Source organism: Stigmatopora argus, chromosome 14, assembly GCF_051989625.1.
Source record: "Stigmatopora argus isolate UIUO_Sarg chromosome 14, RoL_Sarg_1.0, whole genome shotgun sequence".
NCBI lineage: Eukaryota > Metazoa > Chordata > Actinopteri > Syngnathiformes > Syngnathidae > Stigmatopora > Stigmatopora argus.
In genome coordinates this window covers 17,243,527-17,259,055 of record NC_135400.1, presented here as the reverse complement: position 1 = coordinate 17,259,055, position 15,529 = coordinate 17,243,527, and the positions used below count along the sequence as shown (strand labels likewise).

Genomic DNA, 15,529 nt, shown 5'->3' with positions numbered 1-15,529 from the left:
AGAATTTACATACAAAGTACACCTCTACTTACGAAATTTTCAAGTTACGAAAAAAGTCTTGGAACCAATTAATTTCCTAAGTAGAGGTGGAGAATTTACATATAAAGTACACCTCTACTTACGAAATGTCATGAAAAAAGTCTTGGAACCAATTAATTTCGTAAGTAGAGGTAGAGAATTTACATATAAAGTACACTTCTACTTACGAAATTTTCAAGTTACGAAAAAAGTCTTGGAAACAATTAATTTCGTAAGTAGAAGTGGAGAATTTACATAAAAAGTACATCTCTACTTACGAAATGTTACGAAAAAAGTCTTGGAACCAATTAATTTCGTAAGTAGAGGTGGAGAATTTACATACAAAGTACACCTCTACTTACGAAATGTTACGAAAAAAGTCTTGGAACCAATTAATTTCGTAAGTAGAGGTAGGACTGTATTGACTTTTTGATTGACAGCCTCCGTGTGACCTGCCACCTAAAAAGTACAAGAGCCTCACTTGACTTAAAGTATAGCCACTTAATTAAGTAGCAAGAGCAGATGGGTGCTAATGAAGGGCCAAGCTCAAGTGAGTGTGTATATTAATAAGGCCAGCCTTGGAGATATGTAAATACACGGAGAGACGCGGCGGGACGGGGGGGAGGCCAAGAGGCGGGCACTCCGGGGTCTCACCTTTTGGGCTACCTGGTTGACCCACGGGGAGGTGCAGTTGCTCAGGTCAGGACCGCGCGGGTTCCAGGTCACCTGCTCGGCCAAACAATGGAAGGAAGCGATGCCTGGAGACCAACACAGTGAACAAATGAGATGCGTTAGCCAGCCGCAATTACGGGAGACGCCGGAGTGCCTGGCTTTTTACTCCTCGGCTGCCATTGGCCGCCAGAGACGTCTAATTTTACCTAACAAAAGCCACGCGAGCTATTGTGTTATTTGCCACTTTTTGCCCTATCCTATTTCCATTCATTTTCTCAACCGCTAGAGCCACTGAAGGGGTGCTGGAGCCGATCCCAACTGATTTTCAGTGAGGGGACACCCTGAATTGGTGGCCAGCCAATCGCAGGGCATGAGCAGACAACAACCAATCACAGCTGAGGGCAATTTAGAGTGTCCAATCAGCCTACCACGCATGTTTTTGGAATATGGGAGGAAACCGAAGTACCCGGAGAAATCCCACACAGGCCTGGGAGAACATGCAAGCACCACACAGATAGACTGACCTGGATTCGAACCCAGGACTCCAGAACTTTGAGGCTAATACACTAACCACTTAACCACCGGTATATCTATTAATGAATCTAACATCGGCCCTATCCTATTTTTTTCCCATGAATAAAATAATGTATCCCTCTTGGGGGGCACACCGCTTGGGGTGGGGGGACGCGGGTATTAGGACAAGCTTTCACGCTGTTAAAAATAAAATAAAAAATAATCTTTTAAAATGCGCCTGCCGCACAAAGGATGTACTCAGTATAAAGATGGTGGTATAAAAGCCTCCCCCAACCTCACCCCAACCCCGCCCCGCCTCCAAGGGAAACATCTTCCTCCCCCGTTGTCTATCATCTTCATCCGCCGTGCCGCGTTTAGCGAAACGAGTTCACCGAAAGGACAGCTCGGAGAAGCGCCCGCCCGCCGAGAACGCAAACAACGGTCGTCGCCCGGACGCTAACGCCCAAGCGGAGAAAAAAAAGAAGCGATTAAAGACGACCACCACGACGACGGCGGCGGCGGCGAGCAGAAGGATCAGAGGCGACGCGCCGTTGCATTTAAACGGCCTATTTCCCGCTCTCGTCCACCGCGTGCAGATTGGCTCCGCGAGCTAATTTACGGCGGCTAATGTAACGCTAATGTATTCCCACCGAGAGAAGCGTCGCGCAAACAAAAACGGGGAGAGAGAGGGAGGCGGGGCTAAAATGCCGGCTGCCGCATTCGGGTGGAATTGGGCAAAAGACGGGAAAATGGAAAGATGAGGCCTCGGCTTTCGTTCGATTATCCGCCGCGTTCAATCGGCTGCTTTTCTGTGGGAGACCAGCTTTTCATTTGCAGGGGAGCGATTCCTCGGGGACGTTTGGACCAGACTGACTACACAATTCTTTTCCCCAAACAGCGGAGGACATTTAGAGTGTGGACAATTCCCTGTGGAATAAATGGACAGTGTTTCCTTGATATAGCTCATTAGCGCCTTGCTGTATAAATGAGCATTAGTTGAGCTAACTGAGAATGTTGCCCTAAATCCGCTTTCTGAATGAATTGAAATGAATAGAAATGCCATTAACTTATCGGTTACAATTTACGGTGATGGACGAATCAGAGTTGGGGGCTGAAAATGAACTGTTTGGACATTAACGCCGCAGTAAACGTGGCATTACACGCTTTCCTTGTCTTCTATTAGCTTTTATGTATGTCATTTTATGCCAAACAACCCAGCTGTGATGATGATGATGATGATGATCTAGCAACATCAATGCCTAAAAACTTCCAATGACAAAAAAAATAAAAAGATTGGATTAAATTCTTAAGAATGACTTGCTATTAATGCCAAACGAGCTGAAAAATCCCCAAAATCGACAAGAAATGGCTTAAAATCTACAAGAAAAGTTCCAACATGTACAGGAAGTGACCCTGAAACACCACAACATGGCCACCATTGACAACGAGAGATCTTCAATTAACTTAAACTGGGAGGACTGGTTGTCAAAACTAATGTTTTCCAATCCATTTATACCAGGGGTGGCGAACACGTGGCTCTCGAGCCGCATGTGGCTCCCATCCAAAATTAGCTTCTTATCATATTTTGTACATACTGTGGCTTTTTGCCTCGATTCATGTTTCTATTATTTTATCCTCTCTTAAAACACACTCAAATTCATCAGGGCCCATTAAAACAAAATAATATATTATATTTTAAAAACTAATTAGGTGGCTATTTGACCCAAGCAGTTTCAAATTTTTGCTAACTTGTTCGCCACCCGTAAAAATGTATTTGTCATACTAGTATTTTATGGTATTTTCGAGAGATGTAGGACTGACCAAGAGATCCTTTGGGACAGGGTCGGTCCACCGTCTCCCCCTTCAGCGTGGCGGGCCACTGCACCCCGCGTACCAGCTTGCTTTCGCAAACGTGGGGACCCTGCGAGGAAGGCGGCGTCCAGCGGCTGACGGGCACGGTGGCCGTGATGGGACGCAGGTCGGGGTGCTTGTTGATGGAGCCCACGGGACGCAGGGTGGGGGCCACCGGTCGAGCGGTGGAGGTACCGGCGTTGGTGGCGGGGGGCCGATGTGGGACGGTGGCGCTCACTTGCGTGCTGGTCAGAGGACCTGAACGCAACAGGAAAAGAAAAGAAAAAGGGGGAAATTATTCTACAATATTCCAGAATACAAAAAAAACAAGCTCTTTTCATCGTCCAATCAGATTATAGTCCAATACTGTTGATTTGGGGGCATTTCTGAGTCAATTCCTGTTCATTTTGGGGGCATTTCTGGTCACTTCCTGTTGGATTTGGACTATTTACATTTTGATTTTGGCCCACTGAACAGGAAATGGAACAAAAATACAGGAAATGACCTAAAATGAGGAAGTGGTACCCTACGAACTTTAGCCCCTCCCATTTCAAACAGATTAGACTTTAATGGCAGCCAATGAGTGAATATTTTGGTGGCTATATTTGACAGTGACACCTTTTTATAACAATTCATCACATTTATAATGAATAATTGATGACATTTTGGAATTAAAACTACCACCAAATTATATTCCTTCCCATTGACCGCCATTAGCGACAAGTAAACACGACTTTAATGAATATTTTCCCGGCGCCACTTTTACCTTTTTTTTTACCCATTTTCCCGAATGATTGATTAACAATCAATGTTCTCTAATATGTCCCTATTAAACTAATGATCTCTTTTGATTATAGAGACATCTCTTCTATTAGGCTTTTCATTCAATTAGCATTCAAAGCGCCTTCCAATTAGCATTCTGCCTGGCTCCAGCTTGGGCCGTTTTGATTGGCCGGGCCTCAGAAAACTCCCCGCCTCCATTCTCGTCAACATCTGCGCCAACAGGCCGCTTTCAAATCCCCAGCTGTTGCGGCGTCGCCGTATGGCGTGAGACGCAATTTTAAATATCGCGTACGGAAAACAACAACGTCTTCTAAGCCTACGAAAGCGTGCGTTTTTTTTCAGTGTTTTTTTTCCCGTTAGTCAGTGCGAATGGCGGAGCGATCGCTAATACGAGAGGAGTATATACTATTTCTCGTTGGCAAGTGGTCGTGCGTTATCCTAATGTGAGGACATTTGAGTGCATAATTTTCGGAATATTTTGAATGAAATACAAAAGCAAACTTGATAGGTTGCATCTGAAAGTCAGGGTGGAGGCGGGGCCAATAGAGCCAACTGGGGAGAAGAAAGGTATTAAAATTTCAAACAAAATTAGAATGCAGTTTAGTGTAAGGTTAGATTAAACCTATTTTTGAGTGTGTCTGCATCGTCATCCAAGTTCATTTAAATTTTTTATGTTATGTTACGAGCACGTTGCCGTGCAAAAAGTCCCTCTATCTCTCCCATTCGCAAAATCTGTCTAATTTTAATACTATTAAACACATTTTAGTACTATTAAACCACTAGTTATTTGTTACTTTGTTAATAGATGGCGAATTAGAACAAATCAAAATGTTTTTCCAATCCAATATCCTGTTTTGGGTGTTTTTTCAGAAGGGGTGGAACCAATTAATTAATTTTTAGTTCATTTCTATGGGAAACGTTCATTTGAGTTACGAGTAAATCGACATAAGAGCTCAGTCCCAGAACAAATTAAGCTCGTATCTCGAGGTACCACTGTATATTCATAATTATCTTACCTTTCTATTATTATTTTCATAATATTTTCAACCTATCAGGAGTTGGGATGCAATTCTGATTGGGTGCTTACTGTCCAATCATAAGCGGTGGGAACGTGAATTAAGATTAAACATTGATGCGTATATTATATCCATTTTGAAGTCCCGCATTTTCTGGAGTATAAGTCGCACTTTTTTCCCCCAAAGTTTGGCTGGGGAATTTTACGCTACGCTTGCGCGGTATGAATCGAACGCCAGGATTGGCTGTTTCGCCGCCACCATCTTGGCACGGCCTCAGAGACGGTTTTGGCGGCGCCCGAGCCAAATGAAGGTCTGGCGCAGATGCGGGCTGTCGCGTTTGATCGCTCAGGAATCCGCTGTTGCGCCGCGCCGCTTTTATCTGGCCGTTAAGTCTTGTTGTTAGCGATGGTGACTTCTCCCGTACATTTGATCAATTATTTACCAGCGCCAGATTGGCCGCCGTCGTTTCTTCTCGGCACGCTCTCCGGGGAACGGCGCTTTGAAGGGGCCCCCAAAAAGTATTTGTAACCCTAATTATCGGCGCGCTGACTTTCTCAAGTGTCATTTGGCATTCTCTTTTCAACCGCTAGGAAAAGTCGAACTGTTTTTTTTTCGAATGGTGTCATGAAGGATCTTATTTTTTTTGGAGGTACAAGTGCTGTTTGGCCAATCCATGTGGACAAGAAAGGTCGGCAGCAGGCATTGGACTGCTGTGGGCGGGGCTATACGTCAATTATATGTGGATTAAAAATTTATTCTGTTTTTTGGGGGATTTTGATGATGTAGTTTGGCATTTTTGAGTTGTTTTTGCATGGTTTATTTAGGTTTTTTTTGCATTTTGAGGCCGTTTTACGCTTTTTGCATGATTTTTATTTGCATTTTTAGGAAAAAATGTGTCTTAAAGCTCGAAATGGACGGGGAAAAATATGGCAGAACTATAAGTGGGGAAAGAAAGGTTTAAAAAAAGAATGAGATTTCTTATAAAGATTTTTCAAAAGACTTGAGTGTGTGACAATAGTGTGTGTGTGTGTGTGTGTGTGTATATTTGTTCTAGTATTAGTGTGTCAAACTTCTAAAACAATCATTTCTACAAAATCCAAATCTGATTAGTATTAATATTGTGTGAAACTTCCAAAATAATCGTTTCTCCAAAATCCAAATGTGATGAAGTCAAATTCTATCCAATTTCACAGCCAATAAAGTACTAATTATCTGTATTTTATACAGTCTAAAATTTTCCATGTCCTATTTTGACCACAGCTGTTTCGATAGCCAACGCCAACCGCTCAATTAATTGACGAATCTTAATTTGACAGCTCGGCGATCAAACGTTGTTAAGCGGCGATTTCAAACAAACGGAAGCGAAATGATGTTTCTATTTGACAACGTCGCCACCTAAATATCCCGTTAACGTCGGCGTAACGAGCGCGCCTGCATTAAATCTAAAGCGCGGCGGGCCGTTTATAATATTTGCCGTCGCCGTCAAGAGCGGAAAGGTTTCCTTTTATTTGCCGTGTCAACTTTTAACGGCCGCGTGTCACTTTCGGATGGATTTTACGACGTTAACGCCGCTCGCCGGCTAATTTGCCACGCGTAAGATGGACGCTAACGGCTCGGGGGCGCTTTACGAGAGGGAATTAAGGCGGTGCGCTGACCTGCGGTGGGGTCCGGCGGTCCGAACTCCAGCGGGTAGCGCAGCACGTTGTAGTTGTTCCACACGTAGAGCTGGTTGTCCCGCGGGTTGTAGTCCACCGAGGAGATGTACTGGTACGGGTTGGGGAAGGCGATGTGGACCGGTTCTTCGCGGCCCCGGTTGGTGTTGTAGGCGTACATGAGCAGGTCGCCGCCCGCCTCGCTGTCGTCGTCCTGGTAGACCGAGCGCACGGCGTAGAGCACGCCGCACGCCATGAAGGCGTTGGACGCCACGCGCTTGTCGAAGCTGGTTTCCCACGTGCCCTCGAAACGTAGCGTGTAAGGGTTCACCTGGAAAACAAACAAAAAAATCAGACAAAATAGCTAAATTAGCGTAGCCGTCTTGAGGTATGACTCTTGTCCGTATACGTTGGAGTTGTGTAGGTTAAACCGTATGTTTGGGTGGATTATTCTCGCAAGGGTCGCGGGGGGTGCCGGAGCCGAGGGCAATCTCCTATGAAAAATGCTTCTTTCTTATCCATCTATTAAATATTTTAAAATCTAGCACTGTTTAAAATTGTTGTGCTTCTCATAATAACTACTCAAAATATAATATACAAATACATATCAATAAGAAACGTTTTCAGACTAATTATGTTGCGATTTGATACTAAAAAAACAGCTATCACGTACTGCTAACCACTTTAGTCCCTTTTTTTAAACCTCACTTCATTTTTATTGCATTTAAATCTTTTTATGATGACTTATTTATGTGTGCACTTTATGGTGAAGCTTTAAATCTCATTGTCCTTGTATAATGACAATAAAAGCATGCAATTCAATCTGGCAACGTATTGTTGAGGGTCTATCAAGTTTAAAAATACACGGATAGATTGTCATTTCTAAGTTGCTGTCATTTTACACGAAACACAATAAAATTCACACATCTCGGCGGAACGACGGCGGCGGCGGCGGCGGCGGTGGCGCCTATTGATCGACGTTGGCTGATTAATTTCCGCCCGTAAATGTCGACATCAAAGCCGCGCGTATTTTCAAAGGTATTAAAACTTCACGTGGGCCGCTGTTGCGTTTTCGCTGGCTTTTAATGTGGCGTCAAGGAGCGTCGGGACGAGCGTGAGACGAACAATCAAAGTCGGCGGAAAGCAAACAATTCCTTGATGAATAACGGCGTGCTAGTTTTCCCGTTCAAATCGGAAGCAGGAGCTCATAAATAACAAAAAAAGGAATCCAGACGTGTTAACACGCTCATTAGCATAAAAGTACAGCAAGATAAAATAATCATTTGAGTCGTAGCGTTGGAGAAAATGACAAACTTTGCACTCATTGGCTGTCGGTAGACGTCCAATCTATGTTGACAGGGGGGAGTGGCAGCAATTGTTTGATTGGCAAGTCGGATTGGACGTTTGGTAGCGAAAGACGATTCGTCAATGATAGCCTTTATAATTGTTTTTGTTATCCAGCTATATCGGCAGGTTTTGGAACGTATTAACTGCGATAAACGAGGTATTACTGTACTTTTATCATTGTTTTTAAAGGGTTTTGGGAATAGTATTGAATTGAATGCATTTATTGTCATTAAATAAGTTTAATGAGATGTAAAGCGTCACCACAAAGTGCACAACAAGAAAAAACAAATAGAAATATCAATAAATAATAACAGTAAATAATCATTAAGTAAGTGCTGTATTTTCTCGCATATTAGCCTCCTCCGCGTATAAGCCGTACCTTTAAAATTGCCTTAAAATCATTGAATTTGACAATTTCTTTGGTATAAGCCGCCCCCTGATTCCCAATTTTCACCTCCATATTCATGGTTTTAATAGGGAGTACAAGTGTGTTACTTTGAAGGGAAAATATTAAGAAAAATCATCGCTATTTTTGAGATACTTTATGGATCGAAAGGGTTGGTTACTGGATTGCACATTATTTGGATCAATATCATAAGGTAGTTAAATTTAAAAAGGAAGTCACGTGAGCAGTAGAGCCAGTCAAAGTACTTTAACTACCGGTAAAAGGTAAGATGGCGGGGCCCTAAGCGAGCAATGGCAGGCACAGGAAGTGAGTTTTTTCATGTTTTATGCAAGACACGGTTTATTTTTTTGCTTGAATTTCATTTATAGACGTCAAAAGTAATTTTGTTTAGCGTTTTTTCTGTTTATCTTTCCTCTATTTTGAAATAAATGACCGTATCGGCCGCATTGTCTTGCGTTACGGCGTTTGGTCTTTGTCACCTTGCAGTTTTGTAAAGTCCAATTTATGCGCATATAGGCCGTACCCTTAATTTAGTCATCATTGTTTTTATATACGTCAAAATAATTTTTTGCGTTTTTTCTGTTTATCTTTTGTCTATTTTGAAATAAATGACCGTATCGGTCGCATTGTCTTGCGTTATGGCGTTTGGTCTTTGTCACTTTGTAGTTTCGTGAACGTCAAGTCTAATTTGTGCGCATATAAGCCGTACTCTTAATTCAGTCATCATTTTTTTTGCTACAAATACGCCGTATATGCGAGAAAATACGGTAGTCAACAACTTGAATAAGTAGGGGATTACACAAAATAACAAAAACAATCAAAAGAAAAGAGAATCGATAAATAATATCAATAGATAATCAATTAAAAAGTAATAAATTAATAAGTAGTCAACATAATACATAAAGAGTAGTAGTAGTGTCCCACCTGGCTGACCACCAAGCGGCCATTGTTGGACTCGGTGGCGTAGATGACCCACAGGCCGTTCTCGTCCACGGCCAGGTCGATGTCCGACTTGCCGCCCCAACGGTACGGCGAGGTGTCGTGGTAGTTGGCGTTGGTGATGATGGCCTCGCCGCTTTTGATGCGGGTGCGCAGGTCGTACTTGACGATGTTGCGCGTGCGCTCCTTGTTGTAAAAGACGGCGCCGTCGTACACCACGAAGCCCGTGCCGTCCACTCGGTTGGGCAACCTGCGGGGAGAGGCGGCGCCGACGGGGGCGGATCAGCGCCACGATGGGAGCCCGCGGCGGGAAAATGCCGAGGACTCGGTGGGAAAACGCCGAGGACTCGGTGGGATGTCAACCAATTAGGAGCACATCAGAGACCTTAAGTTCCTGAGCGGAACAAGTTTGGGAAACTTTGCTTCACTGTGTATTGCAAAAAAATGGATTATTAGGGGATTTTAGAGGGAAAAAAACATCTCTTTCATTCAAGGGGATAAAAAATAAAGTGAGTTACATCTCGTTATCATTCCAGTGCCCTGACACGACGATTATTACCCTCGTGTGAAGTCGATGCTCAAACTGTGTGTCAGGTTAGCGTTTTGAAAGTACAGTCATACCTCTACTTACGAGTGCCTCTAGGTACGAAGGTTTCAGGTTACGATTTTTTTTAAATATGCAAATGAGTGACTCGAGAAACGAAAAGATCCCAAGTTACGAAATCCCCCCAAAAGGTAATGTGTTTTCCTAATCCATTATTTTATTTTGAATTCCCCTTAAGCGATTAAAAATGCAATGTGACACACACATAGGGCACACGTAAAAGTCCAAAATGTACTACAAAGTGGATGGCTTTCAGCCCTGGTAAATTTTGTTTTAAATTGTCGCCCTCCCCATTAGCCCATCTGCGATGAGTAAAAGGTTGGGGACCGCTGATTTAGAGTGTTCAACCAGCTTTATACATAAACGTGTATGTATATGTATATATATACGTGTACGTATCCGTATACAGATACAGATATATATATATATCAGCAATATTTCAGCAACACGCTTATTTATTTATTTCCTTTTTTTTAAATTTTGTATTTACTTATATATTTATGTATTTATTTATATATTTATTTATTTATTACCTATTTATTTATGTCTAAAATGTATTTTCCTGTGTCTGTATTCTCACCCTCTTGCTACTGTGACAATGAAATTTCCCGAATATGGGATGAATAAAGTTATCCAATCCAATCCAAAGTGGGACATTCCTTTTCAAAGCGGCCGTCCAAACAAAGGCTACGGACGCAAACGACAGGGCGGAGCGCTCACTTGTAGGTGGTGGTGGCCCGGCTCTGTCTGAAGTCCTCCCAGGACGCGTACTCGAAGAGCATGTCGGTGCGGTACGGCGTCCAGGGCATGACGTAGAGGCGGTCGCCGGACTGGAGCGGGTCCTTGCACCAAGCGCCCGCCTGGTGCTCGGCCTCCTGCAAAGAGCTGGGCGCCTGCACGCGCACCAGCGTCCCCGGGCACACAAAGACTGCGGGGGTGGGAGAGAAAAAAATGGACGTACGGTGACGCATTTTGTCATGGCATCAAAAGTTACGGCCGGCGGGCGGTTTGGTGGGGAAGGGGATGGCGGGGGAGCGGTGTGTGGCGAACGGGGAAGTCAACACCCCCCCCCCAAAAAAAAATAACATCGGCGTCAATAAAAGTTAGTCGGGAATTGAAAATAAGGACACAAAGGATAGCGTGATAATGGGTAGCAGCAGAGTGAGATGAGATGCATTATAAGCTCATTTGTAGGACATGGGCGTCGCGTTCGCAGGGATTTGATAAATGGGGAGCTTCCCGCCTAGCCGTACTCTCCCGTAGCATTCATCACGGCCTACTTTATTTATTTATTTTTTTGCCGGTGCGCCATTTTACCTCAAAGGCGTCGGAAAAAACAGTCAACTGGTTTTATGAGAAGCCGCTTTGGCCGTCAGCCCAGAGTGACCGGCGCCAAAAAGTTGGGAAGGTCGCCCAAATACATGATCTGGACGGCGTTGCGGCGTTTGGAAGGGTGGGGAATTTGTACGGGCTCCAAAAAAAGGGGGTCGGGAAGAGTCCACTTGTGGCCTTTGAGGGAATACCTGCATCCTGAATTAGCAGTAGACCATGATTTACTTTCCCGGGCCACACAAAATGATGCGGCGGGCCAGATTTGGCCCCCGGGCCGCCACTTTGACATGTGCAGTAGACCGTTTTTGGGGAGTAAAAATGTGCCACCGGACCATCACTCGCTACATAATTAGGTCAGCGTTAATTGTCTGTTTGTGTTCAAGATATAATGAGAACAATTATATGTTTAATGCTTTGAATTTGGTTGCTTAGGTTGAAATGTGCTCGTTTCCAAAGTGCTCCTCTGAAATTTAGTAGTAGTATTGGGACCTAAAAATCAAGGTTGATTTATTCCCAGGTTATTTTGAGCATGTCAATGTTGCTTAAATGTAGCATTGGATCATTTGTACAGAATTTCGATGGTGGGTAAATGCGGGAAAATCTGTCCAAGGGGGTGCAGACGTAGTCCGTCTCCGTCCCTCAAGGCAAAAGCTGGCCTGAACTACCGCCCGGGATGAATTATTGGACTTCAAGGTGGCCGTTTGTGCTTCTTCCAGGAACAAAAGGCTATATATTGTCAAGTTGTAAAAGCCGGGTGGCAAGGGAGGAAAAGCATTACTGGGGGGGTTAGGGGGGCTACTACTCAGAAAACTACACATTGTAGCCTAACCTATCTTTTCTATTTTATTTTTTCCCTAACATTACATTCATGTCATTTCTGGTTTGCGTTATTTCATTGATGATCATATGGGCCATTAAGGTTAGAGTCACCGTGTATTTCCTTGTCCTAAACATTAAACAAAATGTTAAAAAAAGACTAAAACATATATTACCCCTAAATGGCAAAAGTTTTGCATTATTTGCTTAACTGTTTGTCATGTGTTTTATTTAACAAAACATTTAAAAATACTATATATCACATGAAACCCTGGATTTGACATTATCATCTTATAATAGGTTAGTTTTCTAATTTTTACATTTCTTATCAAATATTTAGCCTTGATAAAGTTTCTTACTCTACTTCAATCAACCCAGTTATCAGAATAAAAAAATTATAGTTTTTATTGAAATTTACCGACACTGTTTAAACAAAGTTCAGTGGACGAGCGTTTGACGCATTGGCCTCACTGTTCTGGGGTCGAGGGTTCGATCCTAAATTAATCCTTACTGTTCTGATTCAGGGTGTCCCATGCCAGGTGCCCCTAGTTAGCTGGGCTTGGCTCCAGCACCCCCCCCCCCCCATAACCCTTGTGAGGATGAACAGTTTGGAAAATGAGCGAATATTTACACAATTAAGCTTGACCTCATGGTCAGCATTAGCCGCTAGCTAAAAAGCTAGCTCGCACTCTTGAGAAAAAGCTAACATTAGCACCGATGAGCAAGCGTGATGCTGTGATAATGCCAAATATTATAAATATGAAATAAATTATGGTATGCCAATGTCTTTGACAACTTCTCTTTTCTAAAAAGGGAGCAGAAAATCAAAGGCCTGGTAATTCTTTTGACTCGCATGCTAACAAAAACTAGCGTTGGGATCCCCAAAACAGCGCGCAAGTTAATTGCCTCTGAGTTCAGCTTGAAGATGATCTACAAGTCGAGCTGCTGGCTTCTTCACAGAAAATAATTACAAAGCCACCAGCGAGGAAAACAGCTGAGGACCCCCGAACCCCCCCAGGCCTCCCAATATACGTCCACACATCTTGTGCCAGTTTAGTAATGTGGCTCTCTGGCCCGAGGTAGCGGACACCTGCTGGCCACCTCGTGATTGAACGCATCTCCGAACTAATTGGACACCGCGGGGGCCATTTGGACACGCGGCACGCGGCGCACGACATCCAAGTGCCGCACGCGGGACGCGGCCAACCACATCCAAGCGCCACACGTGCTTTTCTACGCTCTTCTCACCAGCGCGCAAAATTCTGTCGCACATGACGGACCTGTCCGAGCCGAAAACGGGCTGAATAATAGACGAGCTCTGAGGCTGGGGCGCAAGCTGCTAGCTAGCTTAGGCGCTAGCTAGCTTAGCCTTTTTTACGGCACTGCTTCAATTTAATATTGTCGTGTATGATGAACTGGGATGCGGATTTGCGCAAAGTCGGTTTAACTCGGTCAGGTTTGCTGTTTAAAAACCAAACAGAGAATTAACGAGGCTAATGCATTCCGCCATTTTGAGCTCATTACATTCGCGCGCTGACGTTGACAGCTTACATGAATTCCGACGTCCTATCGACGTTATTGTCAGCCAATAAGAGGACAGTTCGGAATCATCCTCATTCAACAGGAGGGAAAACGTTCTTTTGGATTTTTGTCTGCTACGCAAAGAAAGGCTAAAACGATCATTTTAGCGACGGTTAGCATCATCGTTTTAGGACATTGTCTTTCTTTGCCAAAATTAATCGTTGAAAATACAGTTTGATATTTCATGGTCGAGTAAATATAAAAAATCGTACACGAGTATTGCGATGATGTAAATCATGTTTGCCGTTGCCGTTAGCATTTTGAAGAAAAAAACGGAAATTGTGATTTAATCTCTTAATTTTAACGCCCGATCTCAAAGCTATGATAGCGCCGTGCTAATCCGCCAGTGCACCTGCAGTCAAAACAGGAATTAAATCTCAAAAGCCCCTCGCAAATCTAAACGCGGCCGATCGAAATACAAAAAAAAAACGCTATTATTAGGAGTTAAATTTGGCCCGAAACGGCGACTCTGACGGTATCTTCATCGATCCGGACACGGCAGGGGAGGTGAGCTAATACACCAGGGAGGAATGAAAAATAATAGAAAACATTTTAAGCACGGCGCGGGGCGAGATGTTATCAGAACTGAAACGCTGGCGTGCGCGCGGGAGACGGCAGATAAAAGTAGGACAGCGCCATAAAAGCATAATGCTGAGTACAAAGAGAAACAGCGCGCACGAGTCGACGGACTTACCGGGTCCACGTAGGTGACCCATAAACAAAGATGGCGATGCTCAGCCTCAAGGTACAATTAAGGACATAAACAATCACGCAGTCGCTCACCGAAACTAATAAATTCATATGGAGACTCCTTTCATGCCGTCATTCCGCGTTTTTACGTTCTGAATTATGTTGTTTTGTACACGCCAACGAGGCTCGCTACGCTAGCACTCGATCCAATATAGTAAATACGGTCAGAGCCATTGACTTTATGGATGTTTGCAGCCAAATTTTAATTAAGACGTTTGGAAACTGACTTCATCGGGTCAATAATTTGCCGTTTAATAGTAAGTCGTAATTGAACTATTGCACTATAGTGAAAAAATGGTATGAAAGACAAAATGTGTTACAAATCCATTATATTATATAAATAATAGAGATATCCCAATGACATATTCCTCCTTTTGATGATTTGCCGATATTCCGGTAAATTAACGAGGGAATCAAAAAACATTCAAGTGTAAACTATTTCCACACTGCAAAGATTAGCACTCTTGCACGATGTTAGCATTAGCATTCCAACGAGAGCGACCAGAACGTTCGCCTTCAAACCGTGTTTACTTCGAATAATGTCGTATACATATCTGTCAACCTCGGCCAATTGCTCCCCTTATTTAGCGATAAAAAACGTACAAATTTACTCACATAGTGCGCACTTAAAAGCCTAAAATTTTATGAAATTGTATGAGGCTGACAGCTTGACTGTTTGGGTACATTGCTTGCTGACACGCTCTATTTCTAGAGTGAAAAGGGCGGAAGTGACTGACGCAATTGACGAATACGTTTCGTTTGCTAGCAGTGACCGAGACGATCCGGATTAGAGCCGAAATGGGTAAAACCAGATCGGTTTTACGAAAAAAAACATACTTGAAAAAATCGTGTACAAAAGTTATATGGCGTACACAATTTGAAACGATCAAAAACGTATAAAACACGGTTGCCAGGTATGCACACAAAACATGGATTTGTCGTTGTTTTGGAATGATCCTTTCCTTTCTAGCCTACATTTAAAAAAAATCCAAAACAATCCGTTTCACCCAGAAATGTTGTCATCGGGACATCCTTAATATACTAAAGTACTTTTTTCTTCTAACCTGACATGTATTCAGTACATAATAAAGCGTGTAAAGTGACTTAAAGTGAACCCAAAGCAGCTTTCCATTAGATAGCGGAAGAATTACACTTTGCCAAGAGAGCTTTTATTATGCTCCACGCCGGCCAAAATCAGTCCATTACTTTACCTGACCTGGCCAATAGCCTTGTCCTAAATTGCTGGCGG

At 43.3% G+C, this 15,529-nt stretch overlaps 1 protein-coding gene across 4 annotated transcripts in view; it reads right to left on the bottom strand.

The window, feature by feature from the left end:
• The window catches only part of LOC144087977 (adhesion G protein-coupled receptor L1-like), a 121,975-nt gene that overhangs the window by 18,250 nt on the left and 88,196 nt on the right, over positions 1-15,529 (bottom strand). For all 4 annotated transcript variants that reach the window (XM_077618135.1, XM_077618136.1, XM_077618133.1 and 1 more), the window contains 5 exons: positions 10,522-10,729; positions 9,183-9,447; positions 6,509-6,836; positions 3,025-3,312; positions 673-776 (listed from right to left, as the gene is read on the bottom strand). In XM_077618135.1, the coding sequence (XP_077474261.1) occupies positions 673-776; positions 3,025-3,312; positions 6,509-6,836; positions 9,183-9,447; positions 10,522-10,729 (1,193 nt within the window). The remainder of the gene's footprint in view (positions 1-672; positions 777-3,024; positions 3,313-6,508; positions 6,837-9,182; positions 9,448-10,521; positions 10,730-15,529) is intronic.